Source organism: Chanodichthys erythropterus, chromosome 22 (assembly GCF_024489055.1).
Source record: "Chanodichthys erythropterus isolate Z2021 chromosome 22, ASM2448905v1, whole genome shotgun sequence".
Classification (NCBI taxonomy): Eukaryota; Metazoa; Chordata; class Actinopteri; order Cypriniformes; family Xenocyprididae; genus Chanodichthys; species Chanodichthys erythropterus.
In genome coordinates this window covers 18,155,058-18,180,818 of record NC_090242.1, presented here as the reverse complement: position 1 = coordinate 18,180,818, position 25,761 = coordinate 18,155,058, and the positions used below count along the sequence as shown (strand labels likewise).

At 36.2% G+C, this 25,761-nt stretch overlaps 2 protein-coding genes and 1 non-coding gene across 3 annotated transcripts; 2 read left to right on the top strand and 1 right to left on the bottom strand.

Annotated features, from left to right (window-relative positions):
• The first annotated feature begins 3,822 nt into the window (after positions 1-3,822).
• Positions 3,823-9,149, top strand: LOC137013115 (lysosomal membrane ascorbate-dependent ferrireductase CYB561A3). Its single transcript, XM_067376732.1, has 5 exons — positions 3,823-4,000; positions 7,498-7,700; positions 7,854-8,008; positions 8,213-8,378; positions 9,123-9,149. The coding sequence occupies exons 1-5, from the start codon at positions 3,823-3,825 to the stop codon at positions 9,147-9,149; spliced, it is 729 nt and encodes a 242-aa protein (XP_067232833.1).
• A 308-nt stretch (positions 9,150-9,457) lies between these two features.
• trnaa-ugc (transfer RNA alanine (anticodon UGC)) lies at positions 9,458-9,529 on the bottom strand. Its single transcript has one exon. It is a non-coding gene; the product is annotated as a tRNA-Ala (tRNA).
• Positions 9,530-9,991: 462 nt separating this feature from the next.
• Positions 9,992-23,807, top strand: zgc:193801 (uncharacterized protein LOC564476 homolog). The gene is made up of 8 exons (XM_067376183.1): positions 9,992-10,147; positions 18,776-18,974; positions 19,058-19,248; positions 19,547-19,717; positions 21,367-21,525; positions 22,055-22,189; positions 22,360-22,452; positions 22,535-23,807. The coding sequence occupies exons 1-8, from the start codon at positions 10,133-10,135 to the stop codon at positions 22,970-22,972; spliced, it is 1,401 nt and encodes a 466-aa protein (XP_067232284.1). The 5' UTR covers positions 9,992-10,132; the 3' UTR covers positions 22,973-23,807.
• The last annotated feature ends 1,954 nt before the right edge of the window (positions 23,808-25,761 follow it).

Genomic DNA, 25,761 nt, shown 5'->3' with positions numbered 1-25,761 from the left:
CCTCTCGTGTCCTCTCAGGAAAAGGCTTAATGCACATAGAATTTGGTCTCTTTAATATCAGTCTATTTACAAATGCAGAAAAACGGATGAGACCGAAATATAAACTTTCAGTATCACTTAAAATGCAAGCATTTTATAAATTTTCTTCATAACGGTTTTATAAAGATATGCAATTGCTTAGTGTGGTTGTCATTTGTTAAAATAAATATAAAAATACATTGTGTTCGTGTCCGTCTGTCCACTGAATTTGACCCATAATCTCTGATTCTCCTCATCTATGATCGTGGAAAAGGGGGATTACAATGACAACAGTTGTAGGCCCACTCAGTATGCTCGTTTAAGCATCATTTAAATGTTTCCAACAAATAAATGAATCGACTTTTCTCAGTGTGTTGATCACATAGATTTATTTGAATATTCATACGATGGCTGAAGCAGCGGTGAGCGTCCAGCGTGCGACACGGTGAACAGATCAACATTGTAAACGAAATTCTACAAAACTTCAGTGAAAAAAAAATAAATAAAATGATCATGTGACAAGATAAAATAGCTTCTATTCCCTGCAAACGATACCATTAAAAATATTAACGTTCCACTCAATGGCAGAAACAAAACAAAAGGTAAGCAAGAATCCGTATTGTCAGTACGAGTAATAGAGGGTGATCCTGTCAAAATGGCGGCGCCGCCCCGGCATGGAACGAGGCGTGACGTCGGTTCGTATTCTCTATAGCGCGAGCTTTGGTGAGAACTAAACAAATATTTAATTACTACAGTAGTAATGTCTCGATAGAAATTATATCAGAATTGAAATATGTTGATCAAATTCGTACATTTATACACAAAATGAGCAGCAAACGCAAGTTTCGGACGCCATCTTTATTTTTCTAGCTCAACTGTCACAGACTGGAAAGCACAGGATTGTGGGATATCAAAGGCAGCTAAGGATACATCTATGCTTCCTTCAAAAATCGATCTGAGGAAGGTATCTCATGAGAGAGGAAGTGAAGCTAACATTGGATTCGGACGTGCCTTGATGCCTTCTTACCTTGAAATGTGTCCTCGGAAGGCAGCATTTTTCAGTTTTCAGACGCAGTCATTACTGATTCAGAGCCGTTGATAGTGGTGCCATGGAAACGCATAATTCCCAGTCCAAGGACCAACAGGACGTGAACAGCTCCGAATATAACGTCACGTGTTGTCATTTCTAGATTCTGGTAAATACGACGTGACGTGAATGCAGCTTTACCTAACGTAAAATTAAGCGGGGAATATGCCCCAAATGGCTCTCTATGAGAGTGTGCTGCAGTTCCACTTTTCACCACAGGCGCTGTAGAGCTAGAAAGGGCGAGACCGTCTGCCCCACTTAGTATCATGAATACATGCCTGCCGAAGCCATGCGCTACATTTTAATATATCCTGCTCACTTTACGACTTAAAATAGTCTAGAAAATCCGAAAAATATTTTATTAATTCAGTGTATATAGAGGTTTGTTTGGATTAATATTTTGGTGGGGCTCTGCACTTACAGACGAGCCACAGCTGGTCACTAATGTGGGGTCACAAAAACTAAACTGAATAATTGTATTGTTTCGGTACTTAAGTCAATCAAATATTCAAATGTTTATGTTTATCTATCTATCTATCTATCTATCTATCTATCTATCTATCTATCTATCTATCTATCTATCTATCTATCTATCTATCTTTGTCTGTTAGGCCTATAAACCTAAACTCTTGACAAACTTTGCTTTTGTAGTTAAAATATATATATATATATATATATATATATATATATATATATATATATATATATATATATATATATATATATATATATATATATATATATATGCAGTTTTACTTACATATTTACTTTAATTACTTCCTTGCATTCAAATTTGATTCACTATCCTGCATATTGTTTGCCACCTCAAATTCAGGAGCTGAATCGGAATTTTAATAGCATTCTCAGTTCATTTCTGAAATCCCGATTGACACTACTTGCACTGTACTGCTGATGCTGTTATATTTTATGTTTGCATTACACATTTATATTCTACTATCATCAGGCATATTGAAGAAAATGGGCAACAAAAACACTAAAATGAAAGTGTTAAACAGGAGCAGCAGGAATGTGCGAGCCTTTATAAGCAAAGAGAAGCTGGATGTTGAAGCCTTCATAACAAAATACACCGGCCAAGATGCAGACTTCCTGGACATCCTGCTTCCACATTCTGTAATGAAGTTCTGCTTTCGACTCAACGTCCCAAGCTACCGTATCCTAGTGTCTGAAAACGGTGAGCTTCCTTGGGAAGAGAACCAGTATATTTCACTGTTTATTGAGGATGAGGATGATAAGGAAGTCTGTATTAAGCATATCTGTCTCTGCATGCCTTTACCTTCTGTGACATCCATTTTAATATATGATATATGAACAATTACACAGACTATGTCTGTTTATCAATGCCTACAGAATGTGACATATGTCCTCCTTTGTTGTATTCCACCATTTTGTTTTCTTGGGTAAATGCATCCATATTTGTTCCTTTTCAAAATGAGTAAATAAATATATCTGAACAATGTAGATCTTTGTGTTTTGAAAGCATAAAGAACATTTCATGACCATGAAAACATGCCATGAGACTTTTGGCAGACTCAGTTTTGTGGTTTGAGAGGATGGAAATCTCTCTAATTTGATAAGTGAGTAAATGGTCAGTGGTATTTGAATGAAGCAAGCACACTGTCATTCCCTTACATGAGTCATATTATGAAAATGTGAGTACAGTAAGTGACTGGCAGATGAAGGTAAAACATTGTACTTTCATTATAACCTAAATCTCCATCTGAATTCGTTAGGTCAGTTCATGGATAATGCCAGTCATTTTAGTTCATGTCCCCTGTCCAGCGTGGAGAAAACGTGCCATTTAGATAAAGGTTGAGTAAGATAATCAACTCTTACTGGCATTTTAAAACGCATATCATGTCATATTTGCATTCTATCTGCTCTCACAATAGCTTGTGTGAAAGAACATCCAGCGTGACAAAAATTCTGAAGACACGCTTCATCACAGAGTGACACTACAGCCTTTGTGGTGCTCACATGTTAATATGACACAGCAAAAAAAGGAAATTGGCAATATGTAACATCAGTGGTAGTGGTATTTGCCATTTACTAGCATAGCTGGGGGTATTTGGTGACAGATGGGTGCTTGAATGGGTTAAACAATGGTAAAAGTCAAATTCATTGTGGGTGCAAGAAAGCCTGGGTTATATAGGCCTAAGCTCCAGAAATCTGATAAGCCTGTATAAAATTGTTCATATAACATTTTTTTTCCTCAAATAATATATTACAAAGGCTTAACACGCACTGAGGCTCCAGCCACTCCACTATAGTTATGTAGACACTTAAGCAGAACTATTCAAACTTTTTTTTTTTTTTGAGCTGTCTAGGAGAATGAGTTAACAGCATGACCATGACTTGCATAATATCCCTCCAAAATATGGGGTTGGAAACATAAAAGAAAGTCACAAAGAGAAACAGAGGAGAAAATTTCAGTTGAATGCCTGGAACAAAAAGGCAAGGTAAGACTACAGGATATTTCATTTATGTGACTATGTAAGCTAACATTTCAAGACATATATGCTATATCTTTTGTATCTTCAGAATTTCAAGTTCAAGCTTTTATAAACTTTTATAGACATTTCTGTTATTGGCTGAGGAATAATAAAACTATTGAAGATGACTGCCTTAAAGATCTATCAAAAGATTAAAGCTCTGAAATCATTTTATCCAATCATTTTTTTTTCCTGCTTTACACACAGATGCGTTTGCCTGTGTCCTTATATGTGGTGAGCGTGTGGCTCGGGTTTTTGTGTGTGATATTCGTGTGTCTGTGGAGTGGGACCTGGAGAGGAGGATTTGCTTGGGACGGTTCTTTTCTGCAGTTTAACTGGCACCCGGTCTTAATGGTGACGAGTCTCGTGGTGCTATATGGAAATGGTGAGAAGAAACCACTCTCTTTCTGCCTCACATGTAAATGCTTTTTCTATTGCTCGCTTGTTTTTAAATGGCAGACCTCTTTCCTTTTCATGTTTATGATCTTGCTCCATCACAGACAGTCCCATAAATCATAATTAATTTCTGTTTAACATCACATTTGTTTCTCCAAGATGGCAGTGAGATTAAATGGAAAGTAAATCGAGATTCGAGTTTTTTACCCTAAAAGAAAAATTCAGTCATCATTTGTTTTTACAACTTACATGATATTTTAAACCTATATGACTTTCTTTATTGTCGAACACAAAATGTGATCTGTTACACGTGTCTGACAAAATCAGCACTTAACAAGTGTGTCAGTAATATTTTCAATCAAATTTAATGATAAACTGTTAGGTAAATGCGTAATGATATAACAAGCATTTAATTAAACAAAAACATCTGTGCTTGTCTCTAATGGACAGTCTTTCAAGCTGCGTATGCCATAGTTAATCAATATGAATAGTGAATGATAAAAACTGTTTGTTTGTGAAGCATAGATGGGGAGATGAGGGAGGATATTTAATAACCATTTAGTTTTAGTAGTGAAATTATGAAACTCACATAGGAGAAAGGTCAACAATCATAAAAGAAGAAAGGTATCAGTTTTAGATGGTAATACTGTTACTTTAATATGCCATGAGACTGATTACAACTTTCATATTTCATAGTATTTTTTTAGCGTTCAAAAGTTCGTCAGAAGTTTAAACGAAAACAGTAATATTGCGAAATATTATTACAATTTTCTATTTGAACCCTTTCATGCATCAAATCACCAGTGTTGGGGAAATTTACTTTTAAAAGTAATGCATTACAATATGGGGTTGCTCCCTAAAAAAAGTAACTAATTAGTTACTTTTTATAGAAAGTAATGTGTTACATTACTTTTGCGTTACTTTTTCTTGCCATTCTGGAATACAGAAGAATAGGATGCAGGAGAAGTACTAAATTAGTAAATGTATGTTCGCATTTAGTCTAGAGCTAGTCAAGAATATGTTTCATGTTTACACACAAAACACCTCTGCACTTACTGCACTTGTGATCAGGTGTTTTCAAATCATCTGAAATTAGCAGTGTTGGGGGTAACGCATTACAAGCATTCTGTATTTTTTGACGTTACTGCAAATTACAATCTAATAACACAAATACATTTATTTACAGCTAAAAAAGTTACTGCAGATCAAGTATTTTGAAAAACAACAGTAATATAAGTATGAATTGTAGCTGAAATATAGCTAGTGATACATGGTGACCAATTTAGTGGAAAGATGATTAATCAGGATTAATCAGATTCCTCCCAATCTAAAAATCAACACTTGGAAAATTTAACAATGATATGACTCCTTAGATGTTACTTTATGTTTTTTTTTTTTACCTGCAAGAGTCTCCAAGGAAAGAAGGAATGGAAAGATATTTCAGAGCATCTTGGCATTTCTGACTGGCTGTCAGCCATCTTGGCTTGGAGGGGGAAAAAAAATATCACATACAAAGGCTTGCCACTTGGTGGCAGTGTATAGGATGATGCACTAGAGTCCACTGTAGTGGATGATGTGTAGCCTGACTACGTCAGACTTCCTACTTCCGCTCAATTTCATTTCGCTTCTGTACATAGTCTGATGCTGCGTCCCAATTCGCCCACTTATACTACGTCCTAAAAGTATGTACTCTTTTTGTAAAGAAAAAGTACATACTTTTGAGTGTGTAGTAGAGGAGTATGCAAGTTTTGGGACAAACTACCTCGTCATAACTGCGTCTTTAACGGACGTTCTGTTGCTTAGTTACTCAACCTGTAACTGTTTAAACTACCGTGTCAATCATCATGTCACAGTTAAAATCCTCCACATTTAAATTAAATTTATTTTCCTACCGTTTCGGAGAGAAATGTAGTCGCACGTTGATCTGCCAGTCATGGGTCTTTCATGCAGAGAACTCTCCTCATCTTTGCATAATGATGCATTTAAAAGTTAATGACCAAACACATCGTTATAAAAGTTCACAATGCTGTTGCAGATGAAATATAATGTGGATAACATTTATTAAATATCTTTTTGTCAGGTTAGACACTGCTTATTAATCATTCAAGCCACTTTATCTTAACCGTCGTACCTCGCACGTCCGTCATGTTTGTAGTTTTTAAACACTTTTTATTCGTATTTGTAGTTCTAATCGAATCCTCGTCCACAGCGCAATGTGTTATGTGCAATATTAGCCGTTAGAAGTGTGCACGGATCTGCACTTCGAATTCTAACTGGAAAAAGTACACCATCCGGGTATCTTTGGAATACTCATTTCAACATACTACGATTTGGGACATACTAATTCTTTTTTCGAATACTATTTAGGATGCATAGTATGCGAATTGGGACGCAGCATGAGACAGCGTCAGAGCTTTCTGTTTACCACCGGTCTGGAAACAGCCGGGCCAATCAACGAACAGAGGGCGGGCTGAGAGCCGTGACGTAGATGCTAAGCGCCGAGTTTTACATTGTAGGTTAGAGAAATCGAAAACCGAAACGACCGCGGAAATGGGAAACGAGACACGGGATGCAATTCGCTCTGTTATGGAGAACATTCAACTCTTTTTCAAACTGAAGCCAGAACAAGAAGAGTGTTTGATAAACATTTGTTTTATCATGTGTTTACAACAGGTTTACAGTGGAAGTTCAATCATAGATTTGAGTTCGATGCATGATGTCTGTGCTTCGATGCGGCTGTACAGGCACAAAACATACGTCATAACTAAACGTATCTGATTGGCTTACGGGTAAACAATGATTTTAAACTTCAGACAAGCGCCCCCTGGCGAGAGAGAAAACACTTCTCTATTATGCCATTCCAGACTCTGTCTACGAAGCAAAGTGAAGTAGCAGAGTCTGGTATTGCTAGATGATGTGCACCTATGCCATCAAAACCCATGCATTCACAATAAAATGGCTTTTTAATAGCTGTCCACTGAAGTGACCTCAATGCGTGAAAGGTTTAATATATTTTAAAAATAATTCCTGTGATGGCAAAGACTCCAGTCTTCAGTGTCACATGATCCTTCAGAAATCATTCTAATATGATTATTCGGTGCTCAAGAAACATTTATTATTATTTATTTTTCAAGATTCTTTGATGAATAGGAACTTCAAAAGAACAGAATTGATTTGAAATAGAATTATTGTATAACATTATAAGTCTTTTCTGTCACACTTGATCAATTTAAAGTGTCATTGATGAATAAAAGCATTAATTTCTTTAATAAAAAATATTACTGACCCAAAACTTTTAAATGGTGGTGTACATGGTATATTACACAGAAAATACTTCCAGGGATGTTACCATGGTTCCATAAAAAAACAAAACAAACAAAAAAACATGTTTATACCATGTCCAAAAACACTTAACTGTGAATACGAATTCAGATACATTTTGTCTCTGTCTTTGTCTCTGTGTCTCTCTCTCTCTCTCTCTCTCAGCCATAGTCCTGTACCGTGTTCCTCTCACCTGGAGCAGGTGGTGGTGTAAGGTGGCCCATGCAGGGCTGTTGTTCGTAGCCGGGGTGTTGTCTGTGGTAGGCGTGTGTGCTGCCTTTGATTTTCACAGTGCCAACAACATCCCTCATCTGTATTCATTGCACAGCTGGACTGGGATCTCCACAGTGGCCCTATTCACTTTGCAGGTATACCACATGGGCTAGCCTGATGACTGACATGTCACAGTATTATCACTGCTTCATGCTTGGTAAAGCTCCATGAGTATGTTCCACTCCATCAAATTTCAATAGAATGATGCTTGACATCGTCTCCTGTGCCTTTCTCCTCTGACTGAATAGTGGTTTGGGGGTCTTTGTGCATTCTTGTTGCCCTGGACCCCTTTGGCTTTTAGAGCCCGTCTGAAACCTCTCCACATCTGGATGGGCATGGCCATCTTCATCCTGAGTCTCATCACCAGCCTGTCTGGGATCAATGAGAAACTACTGCTGACGCTGTGAGTGACAATCCTACAATCACATCTATGTAGCTACAAGAAATGGCTGCAATTTATCTCATTCAGATAAATAATAAGTTTTCTCTCTAAATTAGCTGTGTGGGAAGCTCTTATTATGGTGAAACCACCTCTAATCTCTGAGTGTTTTGTTGACAGCTGAGTTGTTTGTAGCTGTTTCAATGTTCCCAACCAATGTCTCAACAGAAACGGGAGAAATGGAAGCAATACAGAACCGTATTCTTCGCTGCCTGCTGAAGCTCTGTTTGCAAACTCATTAGGTATTTTAGTAGTTATTTTTGGATTGGTAGTGCTGAAAATTCTGACCAATCAGAAATGGAAGAATCCAGAGTTTGAGAATGAAACTGACAGGGTGAGTATGATGACATTTAATTTAAGATGGCAAAATTGAATTATAAGAATAAACACCGTTGAAAAGTCTTTGGTAGTAAGTTTTTTTTTTAGTTTAGTGTATTTTTTTTTAAAGAAATTAATAATTTTATTAACTGAATGCAATGAATTGATCAAAAGTGACAGTAAAGACATTTATAATGCTATACAAAAGATGTATATTTCAAATAAATGCTGTTCTTTTGAACTTTTCTTTTATCAAAGAATGAAAGAATCATGGGAAAAGTATCAAGGTTTCCACAAAATATTAATCAGCACAACTGTTATCAGCATTGATAATAATAATAATAAATGTTTCTTGAGCACCAAATCAGCATATTAGAATGATTTGTGAAGGATCATGTGACAATGGAGTATGATGCTGAAAATTCAGCTCTGCCATCACAGGTATAGATTATGGTTTAAAATATAGCCTATTAAAAGAGAAAACAGTAGTTTTAAATTAATAATATTTCACATTTTACTGCTTTACTTTATTTTTGATCAAATATAAATGCAGCCTTTTTGAGAATAAGAGACATAACATATTTTTAAAACCTCCACGGTAGTGTGTGTGTGTGTGTGTGTGTGTGTATATATATATATATATATATATATATATATATATATATATATATATATATGCAAAATGTACATTTGTAAAATTAAAAACTTAAGTGCTGAACAGAGAGGCAATGGCTGAATTTGTTTTTAATTTCATTTGTAGCCTTTGCTGACAGAAGATGCCAGATGAAGACTGGAGTAAACAAGACAAAGGAAGAAACATGCTTGTGTCAAAATTATAAAAATCAAGTTTTGATTACTCTGTGGCAGCTGTTTGGTTTTATGCCTTGTCCATCTACACATCCAAAACATCTGAAAGTCAGTTGATTGACATGTAACCGTATGACCTCTTGTGGTTAGCAAGAAAATTGCAAGAAAAAAATTAATACATTTACTATATATTGCGTATTTAACATTACAATTTAATCTGTTTGTTTTAGTTTTTGAATTGTAGTTGTAAAGTTGTTGTAATTGTAAAGTTGTAGTCCTTGAGAAAACTGGAGATGCCGGGGATTGAACCCGGGGCCTCATACATGCAAAGCATGCGCTCTACCACTGAGCTACATCCCCTTATTAAACTGAAGAGTGTAAATTCCTATAAGAGCTTTGCATTCATGACATTATTTGTTTTTTTTTTTAATTACTTACGAAATGTGAAATTACAACTTTGGAAGAACATTTTCTCTTATACGTTAGCTGAATACTTAAAAAACCTCCGTAGCCTTCTTCTAATAATTCGTTAAAATAAAATTAATTAATTCTAAATTTTATGAAACAGTACAGGAGTGCAGTAATTTAGATAAAATAATTAAAGTGTCTGGCTGCCTTAAATATTTTAAGATATTTAATATGGTGGATTTTTCATCTAATACCAGTGTACGTGCAGCCTTCGTTGTGGTGGCTCTTGCTCATCGATTACGGTGCTGATTGGTTTAAAATTTCACCCAAGCTGATGGTGGCCAATGAAATTACTCTACGTTGAGCTATAATAATGACATCTCGTCATTTCGTTCATCGGTGCTAGTGCTGGAAACTCGCAGGTGAATGTGTGTACGCGCAGATGACGAACCACACACAAGCGCTCTGAAATGGGATGTTTCATAGGCTAAGGACTACGACAAACGCCGGGCGGACAGCTGAATTTGAAGCGGAATTTTATATCATATCACAGGCATGTCCGCTTTTGTGGTGAGTGAAAGTTTAAACGTAAAATGCTATGAGTTTTATGTTAGCTTGCTAAAGTTGTTAGCTTGATTAAGTGTACAAAAGCTGCACGCAGCTTTTAACTTTCTGGACAAATATGATTCGGTACAGTAGTCAAGATTTTATCAACCTGGTATGGTTTTATAACTACCCATTGAAATATATGTAAATACAGGCCTAATGAAATATGTAAATAGAACTGTTAGTGATGCATTAGGCCCATTTAAGCATGTGTATTTCATCTACAACATGTACATGAATAAGAGCATTTTTCAAACAATAACTTTTTTGAGTACCTTAGGTCGTGGTTGTAATAATTTCTCATATTGCTGACAAACTTGCAGTTTATGGCACGCGCCAAGTTTCATAGGATTTCGGCGGCAATGCTTATGATTACCACAAGGGGCTCTTAAAGAAAATATTAAAACAATATCTCAATTTGTGAAACATCTGCAATTCACTTGTATGAGTTAATAAATACAGTTTGCATGTTGATTCAGTTTAAATTATGTGTGAAATACAGGGGGTCACAGATTTCAGTAACCTCAAATGTAACCCTGGACCACAAAACCAGTCATGAGGGTCAATTTTGTGAAATTGAGATTTATACATCGTCTGAAAGCTGAATAAATAATCTTTCCATTGATGTTTGGTTTGTTAGGACAGGACAATATTTGGACGAGATGCATCTATTTGAAAAATTGGTATCTGAGGGTGCAAAAAAATCTAAATATTTAGAAAATTGCATTTAAAGTTGTCCAAATGAAGCGATGCATCTTACTTACAAAAATATTTTTATATATATATATATATATATATATATATATATATATATATATATATATATATATATATATATATATATATATATATATATATATATATATATATTTACGGTAGGAAATTTACTAAATATCTTCATGGAACATGATCTTTAAATATCCTAATGATTTTTGGCATAAAAGAAAAATCGATAATTTTGACCCATACAATGTATTGTTGGCTATTGCTACAAATATACCTGTGCGACTTATGACTGGTTTTGTAGTCCAGGGTCACAAATATGTTTTCAGATTTGGTGCCCTTGCTGTAAATCTGCAGCCGTTCACATCAGACCAAATTTTTTTTAAATTTGAATAAAATGAAAACTAAAAGACTTTCAAATCACATGTGGCAATATTTTATTCACAATAGAACCTATATAAAAATGTTTAAACTGAGAAATGTTATGCACAAACTGAGCTCATTTCAAATTTGATGCCTGTTACAGGTCTCAAAATAGTTGTGACGAGGGCATGTTTACCATGGTGTAGCATCTGCTCTTCTTTTCAAAACTGTTTAAAGACGTCTGGGCATCGAGGTTATGAGTTTCTGGAGTGTTGGAATGTGGTCCCATTCTTACCTGATATAGGTTTCCAGCTGCTGAAGAGTTTGTCGTCTTTCATTTAATGATGCACCAAATGTTCTCTATAGGTGAAAGATCTGGACTGCAGAATTCAGCACCTGGACTCTTCTACAATGAAGCCATGCTGTTGTAATAGCTGCAGTATGTGGTTTTGCATTGTCCTGCTGAAATACACAAGGCCTTCCCTGAAATAGACGTTGTCTGGAGGGGAGCATATGTTGCTCTAATCCTTTATATACCTTTCAGCATTCATAGTGCCTTCCAAAAACTGCAAGCTGCCCATACTGTATGCACTCATGCACCCCCATACCATCAGAGATGCTGGTTTTTGAACTGAACGTTGATAAACACGCTGGAAGGTGTCCCTCCTCTTTAGCCCGGAGGACACAGTGTCCGAGATTTCCAACAAAAATGTCAAATTTGGACTCGTCTGACCATAGAACACTTTTCCACTTTGAAACAGTCCATTTTAAATGAGCCTTGGCCCACAGGACACGATGGCGCTTCTGGACCATGTTCACATATGGCTTCCTTTTTGAATGATAGAGCTTTAGTTGGCATCTGCAGATGGCACGGTGGATTGTTTTTACCGACAGTGCTTTCTGGAAGTATTCCTGGGCCCATTTAGTAATATCATTGACATAATCATGCTGATGAGTGATGCAGTGTTGTCTGAGGACTAGGGCTGCACGATTAATCGCATGCTATTCTCACGCGCATTTCGTCAGTAAAGCCGGTTCCCTGATTACTGCTAAATCGCCATCACCTGCTTTCAAATGAAGCGGCATTTAATAGACAGAGCCGTAGATCACTGAAAAGCCACGCAATATCGCGTTCATATCGCAGATGAATCGCCTGCGATAATGAACGCGATATTGCGTGGCTTGTCTGTGAACTACGGCTCTGTCTAATAAAAGGCGCTCCGTTTAAAAACAGGTGATGGCGATTTAGCGGTAATCAGGGAACCGGCTTTACTGACGAAATGCGCGTGAGAATAGCATGTGATTAATCGTGCAGCCCTACTGAGGACCCAAAGACCACAGGCATTCAAAAAGGACTTCGGCCCTGTCCCTTATGCACAGAGATTTCTCCAGTTTCTCTGAATATTTTGATGTTGTTATGCACTGTAGATGATGAGATTTTGCAAAGCCTTTGCAATTTGACATTGAGGAACATTGTTTTTAAAGTATTCCACAATCATTGGAGAGCCTCTGCCCATCTTTACTTCTGAGAGACTCTGAGAGACTCTGGTTCTCTAAAGCCCGGAATACACTGCATGATATTTGGCTGTCCCAGATGAAAGATTGCCATCGTTAAACAATCATGGCAATTTCTGGGATCGTGGCTCTTAATCGGTGGTCCTTTGTCGTACAGTGTGAGAGGTTCAAAGACAGCCGTTTTCCCTGTCTTGCAACCAAAGATAGCCTACGATAGTTTTCTGACAGTGTCAGAAATCCAGCCTGATCAACGTAGTGTGTTTGCTGCTACGACCTATGTCTACTGACCAGCCAATAAAAATGCGACATGAAATCAACGTGACATGGCGCTAGAACTTGAAACCGCTTACCTCAAGCTCTTTTCCCTTCTTCTTTCGCCACTTCCTTTTTATTTTCAGCACAAATAAAACCTACAACTGCCAAAGTGTGATTTCAACATAGTGTTTTGTATAACAGTAGCACGTGCTGATGACGTTTTATTTTTCTATAGAAACTTGCATCATAGCCTACGATTCAACATGTCGTACCCAAGTTTAGTAGGTACATGTCGCACAGTGAGATAAAGTAATGATCTTATAGGATTGCTAAAATCGTGCAGTGTAGGGTTGTCACGATACCATAAAAATGTCTTACGATACTATACCAGCTGAAGTATCACGATACCAAGTAGTATCGCGATACCATGCAGTATACAAAATGAACCAAACTTTCATAAAAAACATGAAAACAGACCAGATTTTTCTCTGAATAGCCTACTTCATTAATGAGAATGAATAACAGGCTTTTATTACCAATCAAATGAATCATTGTAAACAAAATTCATCTTAGCATTGCACAGAAGCTGTATGAACTGACATTACGATGTAACATTTATGCATTTACACTTCAATTACAATTGCATAAATAATGTTATGATATTAATGTTTCAAATATAAAATTTGAATATAGAAATAAAAATGTTGGCGGAAAAAAATGATAGAATAGACCTACTTTTAGATGGTAAAAAATGATAGAATAGACCTACTTTTAGATGGTAAAAAATGATAGAATAGGCCTACTTTTAGATGGGAGACTGAAGTCGCCAGTAGGTGGCAGCAAGTGTTAATGATCAAGTCAATGAATCATTCAACCGATTCGTTCAAAACGGCTGATTCATTCAGGAACGAAGCAAATGACTTTCTTAATGAATGGATTAGTGAGTCAGTGACTCGCCCAATTTGTTCAAAAACAGATTCATTTAGAAACGAAACAAAAACAGCGCTCTTGCTCGTGTCACGAACTATCAGGAGCATTTTTGCCAGCCTATCTTGAAATATCTAACCCTGACTGGAGAGCAGTAGGCTATGTAGCCTATATTAAAACATATAATACATTTATAATTAAAAAATCACGATTGATATGATTGATAAGAACCGAGAGCAAATCCGCTATAACTTAAGTTGGCTTGAAAAAGCCAACTTACTGATCTGCTATATAAACTTATTATTATTATTCTTCTGACCGAAAATTTGAACACTATCTCCTCCTAGACTGTTCAAGCTACAACCACCAAACTCAGCCCAGACCTTCAGACTGTTCTGACTCGGGTTGCTATATCTTTTCAGACTGATCCGACTTACGGTTTTCCTAAAAATGCTGATCAAACTTGGAAAAAATCCCATTGACTTTCATTGACGGAATGTTCAAATGAGCCAAGACTTTCAAATTCCAACTGTCAAAATTCAAATTTAAACTATGGAAGCCCATTAGACTCAAACTCAATTAGACTCAAGTGCCATTCTATGTACTATTTCTAATCCATTGAAACTCATTCAAACTCATAAACTCATTATCTATCTATCTATCAAACTAAATATCTATCTATCTATCTATCTATCTATCTATCTATCTATCTATCAAACTAAATCTATCAAACTAAATATCTATCTATCTAACTCATTCAAACTCATCTATCTATCTATCTATCTATCTATCTATCTATCTATCTATCTAACTCATTCAAACTCATCTATCTATCTATCTATCTATCTATCTATCTATCTATCTAACTCATTCAAACTCATTTATCTATCTATCTCATTCAAACTCATCTATCTATCTATCTATCTAACTCATTCAAACTCATCTATCTATCTATCTATCTAACTCATTCAAACTCATCTATCTATCTATCTATCTATCTATCTATCTATCTATCTCATTCAAACTCATTTATCTATCTATCTAACTCATTCAAACTCATCTATCTATCTATCTATCTAACTCATTCAAACTCATCTATCTATCTATCTATCTATCTATAACTCATTCAAACTCATCTATCTATCTATCTATCTATCTCATTAAAACTCATTTATCTATCTATCTATCTCATTCAAACTCATCTATCTATCTATCTATCTATCTATCTATCTATCTATCTATCTATCAAACTAAATCTATCAAACTATCTATCTATCTATCTATCTATCTATCTAACTCATTCAAACTCATCTATCTATCTATCTATCTATCTATCTATCTATCTATCTAACTCATTCAAACTCATCTATCTATCTATCTATCTATCTATCTAACTCATTCAAACTCATCTATCTATCTATCTATCTATCTATCTATCTATCTATCTAACTCATTCAAACTCATTTATCTATCTATCTCATTCAAACTCATCTATCTATCTATCTATCTATCTATCTATCTATCTATCTATCTAACTCATTCAAACTCATCTATCTATCTATCTATCTAACTCATTCAAACTCATCTATCTATCTATCTATCTATCTAACTCATTGAAACTCATCTATCTATCTATATATCTATCTATCTATCTATCTAACTCATTCAAACTCATTTATCTATCTATCTCATTCAAACTCATCTATCTATCTATCTATCTATCTATCTATCTATCTAACTCATTCAAACTCATCTATCTATCTATCTATCTAACTCATTCAAACTCATCTATCTATCTATCTATCTATCTAACTCATTGAAACTCATCTATCTATCTATATATCTATCTATCTATCTATCTAACTCATTCAAACTCATTTATCTATCTATCTCATTCAAACTCATCTATCTATCTATCTATCTATCTATCTATCTAACTCATTCAAACTCATCTATCTATCTATCTATCTAACTCATTCAAACTCATCTATCTATCTATCTAACTCATTCAAACTCATTTATCTATCTATCTATCTCATTCAAACTCATCTATCTATCTATCTATCTATCTAACTCATTCAAACTCATCTATCTCTATCTATCTATCTATCTAACTCATTCAAACTCATTTATCTATCTATCTATCTCATTCAAACTCATCTATCTATCTATCTATCTAACTCATTCAAACTCATCTATCTATCTATCTATCTATCTATCTATCTAACTCATTCAAACTCATCTATCTATCTATCTATCTAACTCATTCAAACTCATTTATCTATCTATCTATCTCATTCAAACTCATCTATCTATCTATCTATCTATCTATCTATCTATCTAACTCATTCAAACTCTATCTATCTATCTATCTCATTCAAACTCATTTATCTATCTATCTATCTCATTCAAACTCATCTATCTATCTATCTATCTATCTATCTATCTATCTATCTATCTATCTATCTATCTAACTCATTCAAACTCATCTATCTATCTATCTATCTATCTATCTATCTATCTATCTATCTATCTAACTCATTCAAACTCATCTATCTATCTATCTAACTCATTCAAACTCATCTATCTATCTAACTCATTGAAACTCATCTATCTATCTATCTATCTATCTATCTAACTCATTCAAACTCATCCATCTATCTATCTATCTATCTATCTATCTATCTATCTATCTATCATCACTGGTAGCTGCCAAGCCACTCCCTAGCAACCAAATGGAGTACCCTAGCAACCGTTTTGCAAAATCTATATCTCTGCATCAGAACATCGTACAGACATGGGGGTTGGTTTATATTGTCAAGCAGCCTTTGGAGTATCATCATTGGTAGCTGCAAAGCCACTCCCTAGCAACCAAACAGAGTACCCTAGCAACCGTTTTGCAAAATCTATATCTCTGCATCAGAACATTGTACAGACATGGGGGTTGGTTTATATTGTCAAGCAGCCTTTGGAGTATCATCATTGGTAGCTGCAAAGCCACTCCCTAGCAACCAAACAGAGTACCCTAGCAACTGTTTTGCAAAATCTATATCTCTGCATCAGAACATCGTACAGACATGGGGGTTGGTTTATATTGTCAAGCAGCCTTTGGAGTATCATCATTGGTAGCTGCAAAGCCACTGCCTAGCAACCAAACAGAGTACCCTAGCAACCATTTTGCAAAATCTATAACTCTGCATCAGAACATCGTACAGACATGGGGGTTGGTTTATATTGTCAAGCAGCCTTTGGAGTATCATCACTGGTAGCTGCCAAGCCACTCCCTAGCAACCAAACAGAGTACCCTGGCAACCGTTTTGCAAAATCTATATCTCTGCATCAGAACATCGTACAGACATGGGGGTTGGTTTATATTGTCAAGCAGCCTTTGGAGTATCATCATTGGTAGCTGCAAAGCCACTCCCTAGCAACCAAATAGAGTACCCTAGCAACCGTTTTGCAAATTCTATATCTCTGCATCAGAACATCATAAAGACATGGGGGTTGGTTTATATTGTCAAGCAGCCTTTGGAGTATCATCACTGGTAGCTGCCTAGCCACTCCCTAGCAACCAAACAGAGTACCCTAGCAACCGTTTTGCAAAATCTATATCTCTGCATAAGAACATCGTAGAGATATGGCGGTTGGCTCTTTTGACTCATGCTAGCAATCTGGACTTCCAACATGCTACACATGCTAGCAGTGAATAGCTACATGCTAATAGTGATTAGCCTAATGTTAAATCTAACTACTAAACTAAAACTTAAACTTTTAAACTGAAAACTCTCAAACTTCACACTTTTAAAACTACTTCAAACTTTCTGGACCGGCTTTTTCAAGCCAACTTAAAGTTTGTCCTCAAACTTTTTTATCTAGTTGATGAATGGAATTGCATTTGTCTGAATCGTGTTTGTCGTGTTTCTAGAAACAAACTATTTAATCTTTTCCAGAAGTGGCCAAATGAGCAACGGAAAACTGCGAGAATTCAGTCTTATATAAAGATTTTATGATGTTAATTAAGTGAATTTCAGACCCTTCCTCCAGATTAAATGACAACAACAACGTGCAAGCGCAACTTTTTCTCATTGCAAAATTAACTGAAGCATCAGGAAACAATAAGGCGCTAATTCTACAGAGCATTTACTACACAGGGCACAGCAGACAGTCAACGGCAGTCTCTTGTAATGTTTTTGCAGGCACGCATGTTCAATTGAAGTGTACCTGCCGCACATACAACATTCCTTACGGTAGTGACGATACTACCGTTTGAAAAATACAATGGCATCGCCAGTATTTTGAAGCTTTAGTATCGCGATACTACCGTAGTACCGGTACACCGTGCAACCCTAGTGCAGTGTATCCAGGGCTTAAGACATCCCTTTTATAGCTAATCGTGTTACAAACCTGATATCAGTTAACTTAATTAGTTGTTAGATGTTCTCCCAGTCTCAAAATTTCTTGCTTTTTCTGCCATTTGTTGCCCCTGTTCCATTTTCTTTGAGACTTGTATCAGGTATCAAATTTGAAATGCGCTCATTTAATGGATAAAAGTGTAAAATTTCTCAGTTTAAACATTTGTTATCTATGTTCTAATGTGAATAAAATATTGGCTCATGTGATTTGAAAGTCTTTTAGTTTTCATTTTATTCAAATTTAAAAAAGCATCCCAACATTTCTGGAATTTGGCTTGTAAATGCCAGCCCTAAACAGCTTTCAGCACAGTAATAGGGCTACTTATTCAAAACAATGTCTCTTTTAGATAGAGTTGCGTTCACGAGGCTCTCTTCCTGTCTGCATTTTATTATGTAGGCCCATCCCTCGGTTCGTGTCAGAGGAACAGAACACGCATACACACCTGTGCTGTGTCAGGATGAGAAGTGTTTGGGGCAGGAGAAAGGAGTGCACATGCACTGCCCGCTCTGTTCTGTGGCCGAGGCTTACCAAGATCCCGTCATCCTGCGAGCTCACTTTCGCATCAAACACGTGGACAAAGGCATTGACTTTGCAGGTGGGGCACAGGGAAACTGTTTAGCTTGTATGAATGATGCTCTTTGGAATCAGTCTCTCTCTTACACTTTTTTTTATGGACAGGTTTGAAGGTTCTGCGTTGCTGTATCCATTGTGAGATTGTGGGAACTATTAAAGGAGAAAAGAGGTTTAAAGGTGCGCATTGGCACTGTTACCGCTGTAGAAATGGTTTCAACAGGAGGGATGAGGCCATCAAACACTATAAAACACACTTCCGAAATCCCCACACCACATTCCAGATCCAAGTGACACAGGTAAAGGTGGATAACATCGGACTAAAGGTTAATTCACACCAAGAATGATAACTATTAGCGACCCCGTCTACACTTTAAATGCTCAAGAGCTTTAAATTCATGTATATTCTGATTTGCTGATGAATTTATTAAAAGTTATTCCAACGATATAATTTCTCTCTGTCATTAACGTTATAGTTCATCAAATTAGAATCATTTTTTAAATGTTATAGTTATCATCCTTAGCATGAACGGCCTTTTTTCCGCTTCGGATATCACATTTTTTAACCTAATAATGTTTGCATGTTTCCTCTCTCAGAATGTGAACTGTCGACAGTATTATGGTGAGAGCTCAGAGGCTCATGCTAAAGCATATGAAGGGCTGGCAGTGAGTCTTGGATCAGGAGGAGATGGCACAAGCATTGGATCCATATTAACTCACCCCATCCTGACCACTGGCACTGAAACCCTATTAACTGTGGAACCAAAGGTAGGCAAACAAAAAAGTTTATTTTCAGCCTTTTCATTAAAGGGAACCTATTATGGCCTTTTTCTTCAAAGTCTTGATTTTGTTTTTGGGATCTACTAGAACAGGTCTTCATGTTTGAATGTTCAATAACATTATTTTTCACATCTCTTCCCAGTCTGACAGTAATGCTCTATTTAGGTCCTGTCTCTATAAAGCCCTGCCTTCCAAAAAGTGCAATGTGCTCTGATTGTTCAGCTGGACCAGTGTGTTATGATTGGTCAAGCTCTTTGAGGGCGTTTTGGAAATGTCACGCCCCTTTCCGTCCAATACGGGTGCAATGGATTGTAGTTGATCCATATGGACCAGGCCCCACTGTTCAGCACGCATGTGATTCGCAGATCAGTGTGTAACCATCATAGAATGAAACTTTATAATTTGCACATGATTTGTTTTACCAGTTTACACATTTAAGACATTTTAAGCCATTCAAATGCAAGAAGAGGTAAGAGCGAACTCAATTTGGTACTTGCGTTTCAGAACAAAGAATTGTTTCCTCTTTCGCGTCCCCTGCGCTTGAACAGATACACAAAATTTATGTCAAAACACCTATTTTGTCAGGTATTCTGGTAAACACAGTGAGTTAAAGGATTAGTCCACTTTCAAATAAAATGTTCCTGATAATTTACTCACCCCCAAGTCATCCAAGATGTCCATGTCTTTCTTTCTTCAGTTGAAAAGAAATTAAGGTTTTTGATGAAAACATTCCAGGAATTTTCTCCATATAGTGGACTTCACTGGTCTCCAAACGGTTGAAGGTCAAAATTACAGTTTCAGTGCAGCTTCAAAGGGCTTTAAACGATACCAGACGAGGAATAAGGGTCTTATTTAGTGAAACGAACGGCCATTTTTGAAAAAAAAAATACAACTGTATATGCTTTATAAACACAAATGATCGCCTTGCACGTGCTTCCGCTTTCCATATTCTTCAAAAAGCTTATGCTGTATGGCCTTCCCTATTGTACTTAGGGGAAAAAACGGAACTGCCACCACATTCGTTCCGTAAGTTGAATCAAAAACCTTAATTTCTTTTCGACTGAAGAAAGAAAGACATGAACATCTTGGATGAAATGGGGGTGAGTAAATTATCAGGAACGTTTTATTTGAAAGTGAACTAATCCTTTAAGTGTAGGGCTGCACGATTAATAGAAATTAACCCGAAATTGCGCTTAAACCGATTTGGCTTAGTGAGATTATGAATTCGCAAAGGCTGTGATTTATTTTATGCACAGCTTGTCAGTGAAGCACAGCTCTGTGATCAGTAGTAAATGCTGCACTGCGAGTTTGAGTTGCTTATAACGTGCATTTTAAAAAGTCACAAGCGTCAAATCTTTCCAATCATGAGAAGCATTTATGAACCACTTGTTCAACAAAAGACAACATTTAATAACATGTTTTTACTCCAAACTCACTTCATAATGTCAGTTGATTGTTTGAAATAGCATCCTTTTGTGAGATGATGTGGCTTCTTACACAGAACAAGGCACACTACATATTATTTTATAGTATTCTATACAGTGATAAAGGCAATTATGATAACAATTATGATCTTCTAATAAACCTCTTGGTACTTCATTTAAGTATTGTTGTTTATCTCTGCTTTGTGTTTGAAGGAAGACTGTGAGAGAAATGGGATCCCACTTGGTGCTGAGGAGGAGGTGGGGTCTTCCCAGAATTCATGTGATGGGACACAGACTCTTGTTCTTATGGACCCTGATGGACAGGGAAACAGTGTGATCTATGACACAGCTACTGGTATCATTACTGAACAGGTCATTATTTATATGAATCACTGAACATATTACTGTTTAATTGTATCTAATGAAAAAAAAATATTACAAACAACAGACAATGCCACTCCAATTATCTATCATTATTAGTGATGCTAGATGTTTTTGAAGCTCTATTAGTATTCAATACATACACTTCTGTTTAAAAGTTTGGGCTTTTTTAAAGAAATGTATTAGATTTATTCACTGAGGCATTAAATAAAAAAAAACAAAAAAAAAAACAGTAAAGATATGTCTAATCTGTTATCACTGTTTCCAAAAAAATATGAAGCAGCACAACTGTTTTCAACATTGATAATAATATAAAAAGTTTCTTGAGTGCCAAATGAGCATATTACAATGATTTTTGAAGGATCATGTGACACTGAAGACTGGAGTAATGGCTGCTAAACAAATCAGCTTTTGGATGATTATAATGAAATAATGAGTGTACATTATTTGTGTTTCTGTCTTCTGGTTTAGCAGATCTCCTGGTAGGAGTGATCTAAAAGCTTTGTCACTGTAATTTCAGGACACAGAAGGTTTGGAACAGACGCTGCTACAGAAACGACTCCTGGAGCTCCACCAACAGATGTACACACTCCGTCAGGAGAAGGAGACTATGGAGAAGACACTACAAGCTGAGATTAAACAGCTCAAAGAACAGGTATGCATTAGTTCATATTAAGCCTTAATGCATTTGTCAATTAAGTCATTTGTAACTTTTATTAAAGTAAAATTCCATGTTTTTTTATGCATTATTTATTTTTGTACCCATTCCTGCATACACTTGCTGTAGTTCAGTCTTCTTTTGCATTTCTTCTATTTTATTTTTAGGTTGCAAGTCTGGTTCAATCTAATGTTAGGATGTTTGAGGAACTGCAAGCATACCAATGTCCAGATCACAGCCAGCAGAAGGTGGCCAAGCTTGTAAGTGTTATGAATGTATAGGCTTGGGCTAATTCAAATTGATATTTCTCCTGGGGAAAACTGTCTTACTTTTTATTGTTAGATGGAAAACCTTGAAGCTCAGCACAAGGAGCTCCTGCAGGCCCAGTTGGCCTCACTCAGGAGGGAGGTCCTGTCAGGAGCAGATAACATGCCAATCAATGGCCACAAGGGGGCACTGGAGCTCAATGTGGATCCAGAAGAGCCACAAACTGAAGTTATCAGCGGCACTTTAACAGAACTGGAGGATATGGATGTACAGTTACAAACTGAGCAGCATGAGGCACTAAGATCCACAGAGCTTGAACTAGTGCCAACTGATACAATGCCCTGTTTGGAGAGCCCTGACTTGGACTTAAATTTGCCAAACACTGGCTTGACTACATCTAAGGTTTTAGAGGATAAACGGGAAGTGTCATTGTCCCTTGTATCGTCTAAGAAGCGCAACTCAGCGGATGATTCAGTAGACACAGTTGAAAGCAAAGTACAAAGAGTCACCTGAGAATGATTTTACATTAAAAACACGCTCGTCTCCATTCCTTTTTTTTAACTATTTTTTAAAAACTGCTGTTACCTTGGTCACACATTTCCAGGTCAAAAATTCTGTGATCTTTCTGTATTCTGTCCTTTTACAAAACATACATACATACACTTTTCCATGATACAATATTTCTGACCTTTTCCATGCTTATTTATGTTTAAATGCTGGTTTGGCAGTGCTTTTTGATGTACTTGTATGCTCTTTTCACTCAAAGAATGAATGCATTGGATTTCAGTTTGCTTCTTTTGTTCTTTGAGCATAAGTAGAAGCATGTCATCATGAATTCATAAAGTAAACATATTGTGATGAGCTATGGAAAAACGTTTTATGTTGCCAAATCTTGAAGGTGTGTCAGTATAATAATACATAATTCTCCTACTTGAGCTTTTTAAAATATATTTTCAGTGCCAACTAAGGCCACATCCACACGAAGCCAGAGCTTTCCCTGTCTGGCCTTTTGTCCCCTTCCCTTCTTAAAAAAAATTCAGTAAACACAGCGTTGTCTCAAGAAATATCTGGGTACACAGGAAACCACTGAAACAGACTCAAAACAATGTATACATGCCAGACCACCAGTATGTGGCACTCTAATTCTGCTACACTAAAAACAGAGAAGACTTGGAGCATTCGAATAAACCTTGATTGCTATATACAACCTTTTAATGAAGTAAAAGCTTTACTTAAGCTAATAGGCTCAGTAGCTTCTGCAGCACAAACACAAGCATGTAGTCCACCATTGTTGTTCTTGGTTGACTGTTGACTGTTTCTTTTCCCTTGCTCTGTGTTCAAATTTCAAATCTCTCTCTCTCTCTCTCTCTCTCTCTCTCTCTCTCTCTCTCTCTCTCTCTCTCTCTCTCTCTCTCTCTCTCTCTCTCTCTCTCTCTCTCTCTCTCTCTCTCTCTATTCAGTTCAATTTCAATTCAAGTGTGCTTTATTGGCATGACTAAAACTATACATTTGTATTGCCAAAGCAATTGCGGCTGGGCTGCTTACAAATAGTGCATACAGTATATGTATTAACAGAAAAAAGAAGAATAGTAATAATACACTACATGCTTAAAAGTATTAAGCATGTAGTGCAAAATGAATTACTAATGTATGTAAGTATATAAACTAGAAATGGGAGAGAAAAAAAAGGTGAGAGATTAGATTTACAGAAGCAAAATGTACATGTAAGTAATATAACAGAGTAATATGGTTTAATCTAAATGTTCTGGAAACATCAGATCAGGGCAGATTGAGTGTTTTCTCTTCTATGGAGACAAGCACAAAAAACTGCATTTTTACATTTTATAAAAATATAATTTTGTATGATTTATAAGCTGTTTTCCTCATATGGACCAAGGTATTACCATCCTTGTTGGGACATTTGGTTCACAACACAGTGTAAACCAGGACCACACACAAAAAATGAAAATTGTGGTTATCATCTAAGAGAAATTGCTTATAATGTTAAAAATAATTAATGATCCATTAAATGATCCACATTAAATGATCCATTGATTAAACAAGTTCAGTTGGATTAAATAATAGACTGATGTATTAAACTGAAAGAGAAGAGATGCAAATCAAAAGTTTGATAGTAATAGCATTTTGAAAGGCAGTTACAGTGAATGAAACATTTAGATGATACACTTATTTTGCATAGTGAAATGATACTTTGTGATTTTGTGTATTGTACACAAATATTAAAAATTAAAAAAAAAATTAAAAATATGCTGAAATGTTTGAAAAAGTGCAATTTTGATGATCTGTTGTGATATTAGTACTAAGAGTTTTGAAAATTTACCAATTGCTTGTGAAAATGGCACCAAAGCAATAATAATAAAAAAAAAAACAATAAGCACCCTCACTAAATTCCATGAAGTTTCTGGATTCCGATACTGGGCTGGGCATTCATGTTTAAATAAACAAACCTTTTCTTTTAATCAATGAATCATCAAAGATGCATTGTTTGTTTTAAGTAGGGTGTTTACAGTTTTTCATAGATGTAGGAATAAAATACATACAGCAGTGATTCGTATTAAAGTTTATATATACTGTAGCAGCAGCAAGCCATTTACATATTACTACAAAAAACCATAGTGAACATGAGAAAATGTTCAGTGATGGGCTTTCTCAATAGACATTTAACCAGGGCTCACATTATTTGCTTAACTTCCAACACCTTTTTTCCAAGGCTGACATTTTCAAACTCACGACTATGACGAGAAAAACTGACATGCGTGAGGATTCTGTCCTTTTTAGGGGCTCGTCTTCCTGTTTTTGGTTCGTTTACATGTCTTTGGTCCGTGTTGCATTCATATATCATTTGAACCGCACCAGAGTTCTTCTGGAAGCGGACCGAGACCCATCTTTTCAGCGGTCTCGGTCCGCTTGTTTGGTGTGCACCAGGGTTTGGATGGCAGCGTTCACATATGTTCAAATGAACCGCACTAACCGAGCAATCGCACCAGGCTTCGTTTTAATCGAACCAAACATGACAAGTGTGAACACACCCTTGGAGTCATAGCGAGCAGCGCTTCAAATTGAAAATTTCAGAAAGAAAAGATAATGTGCACAACTTATAGTGTATATATCCAGCAGTTTACTGAACCTTTATTCCTCACAGTTTTATATTCTGGTTACTGTGCATGTGATACTAAATGCGTGTTCACAATTGTCATATTTGGTTCGATTGTGATTGCTGGAGCGATTGCTCTGTTAGTGTGATTCATTTGAGCATGTGTGAATGCTGCCATCTGAAATTT

Bases quoted from the DNA above. Each gene is read 5' to 3' on its own strand.
- LOC137013115 (XM_067376732.1), top strand. From the start codon at position 3,823: ATGCGTTTGCCTGTGTCCTTATATGTGGTGAGCGTGTGGCTCGGGTTT. The intron at 7,701-7,853 runs GTATACCACATG...CTGACTGAATAG, and splicing joins TGGCCCTATTCACTTTGCAG to TGGTTTGGGGGTCTTTGTGC. The intron at 8,009-8,212 runs GTGAGTGACAAT...ATGTCTCAACAG, and splicing joins GAGAAACTACTGCTGACGCT to AAACGGGAGAAATGGAAGCA.
- zgc:193801 (XM_067376183.1), top strand. The intron at 18,975-19,057 runs GTGGGGCACAGG...TTTTATGGACAG, and splicing joins CAAAGGCATTGACTTTGCAG to GTTTGAAGGTTCTGCGTTGC. The intron at 22,190-22,359 runs GTATGCATTAGT...TTTTATTTTTAG, and splicing joins TTAAACAGCTCAAAGAACAG to GTTGCAAGTCTGGTTCAATC.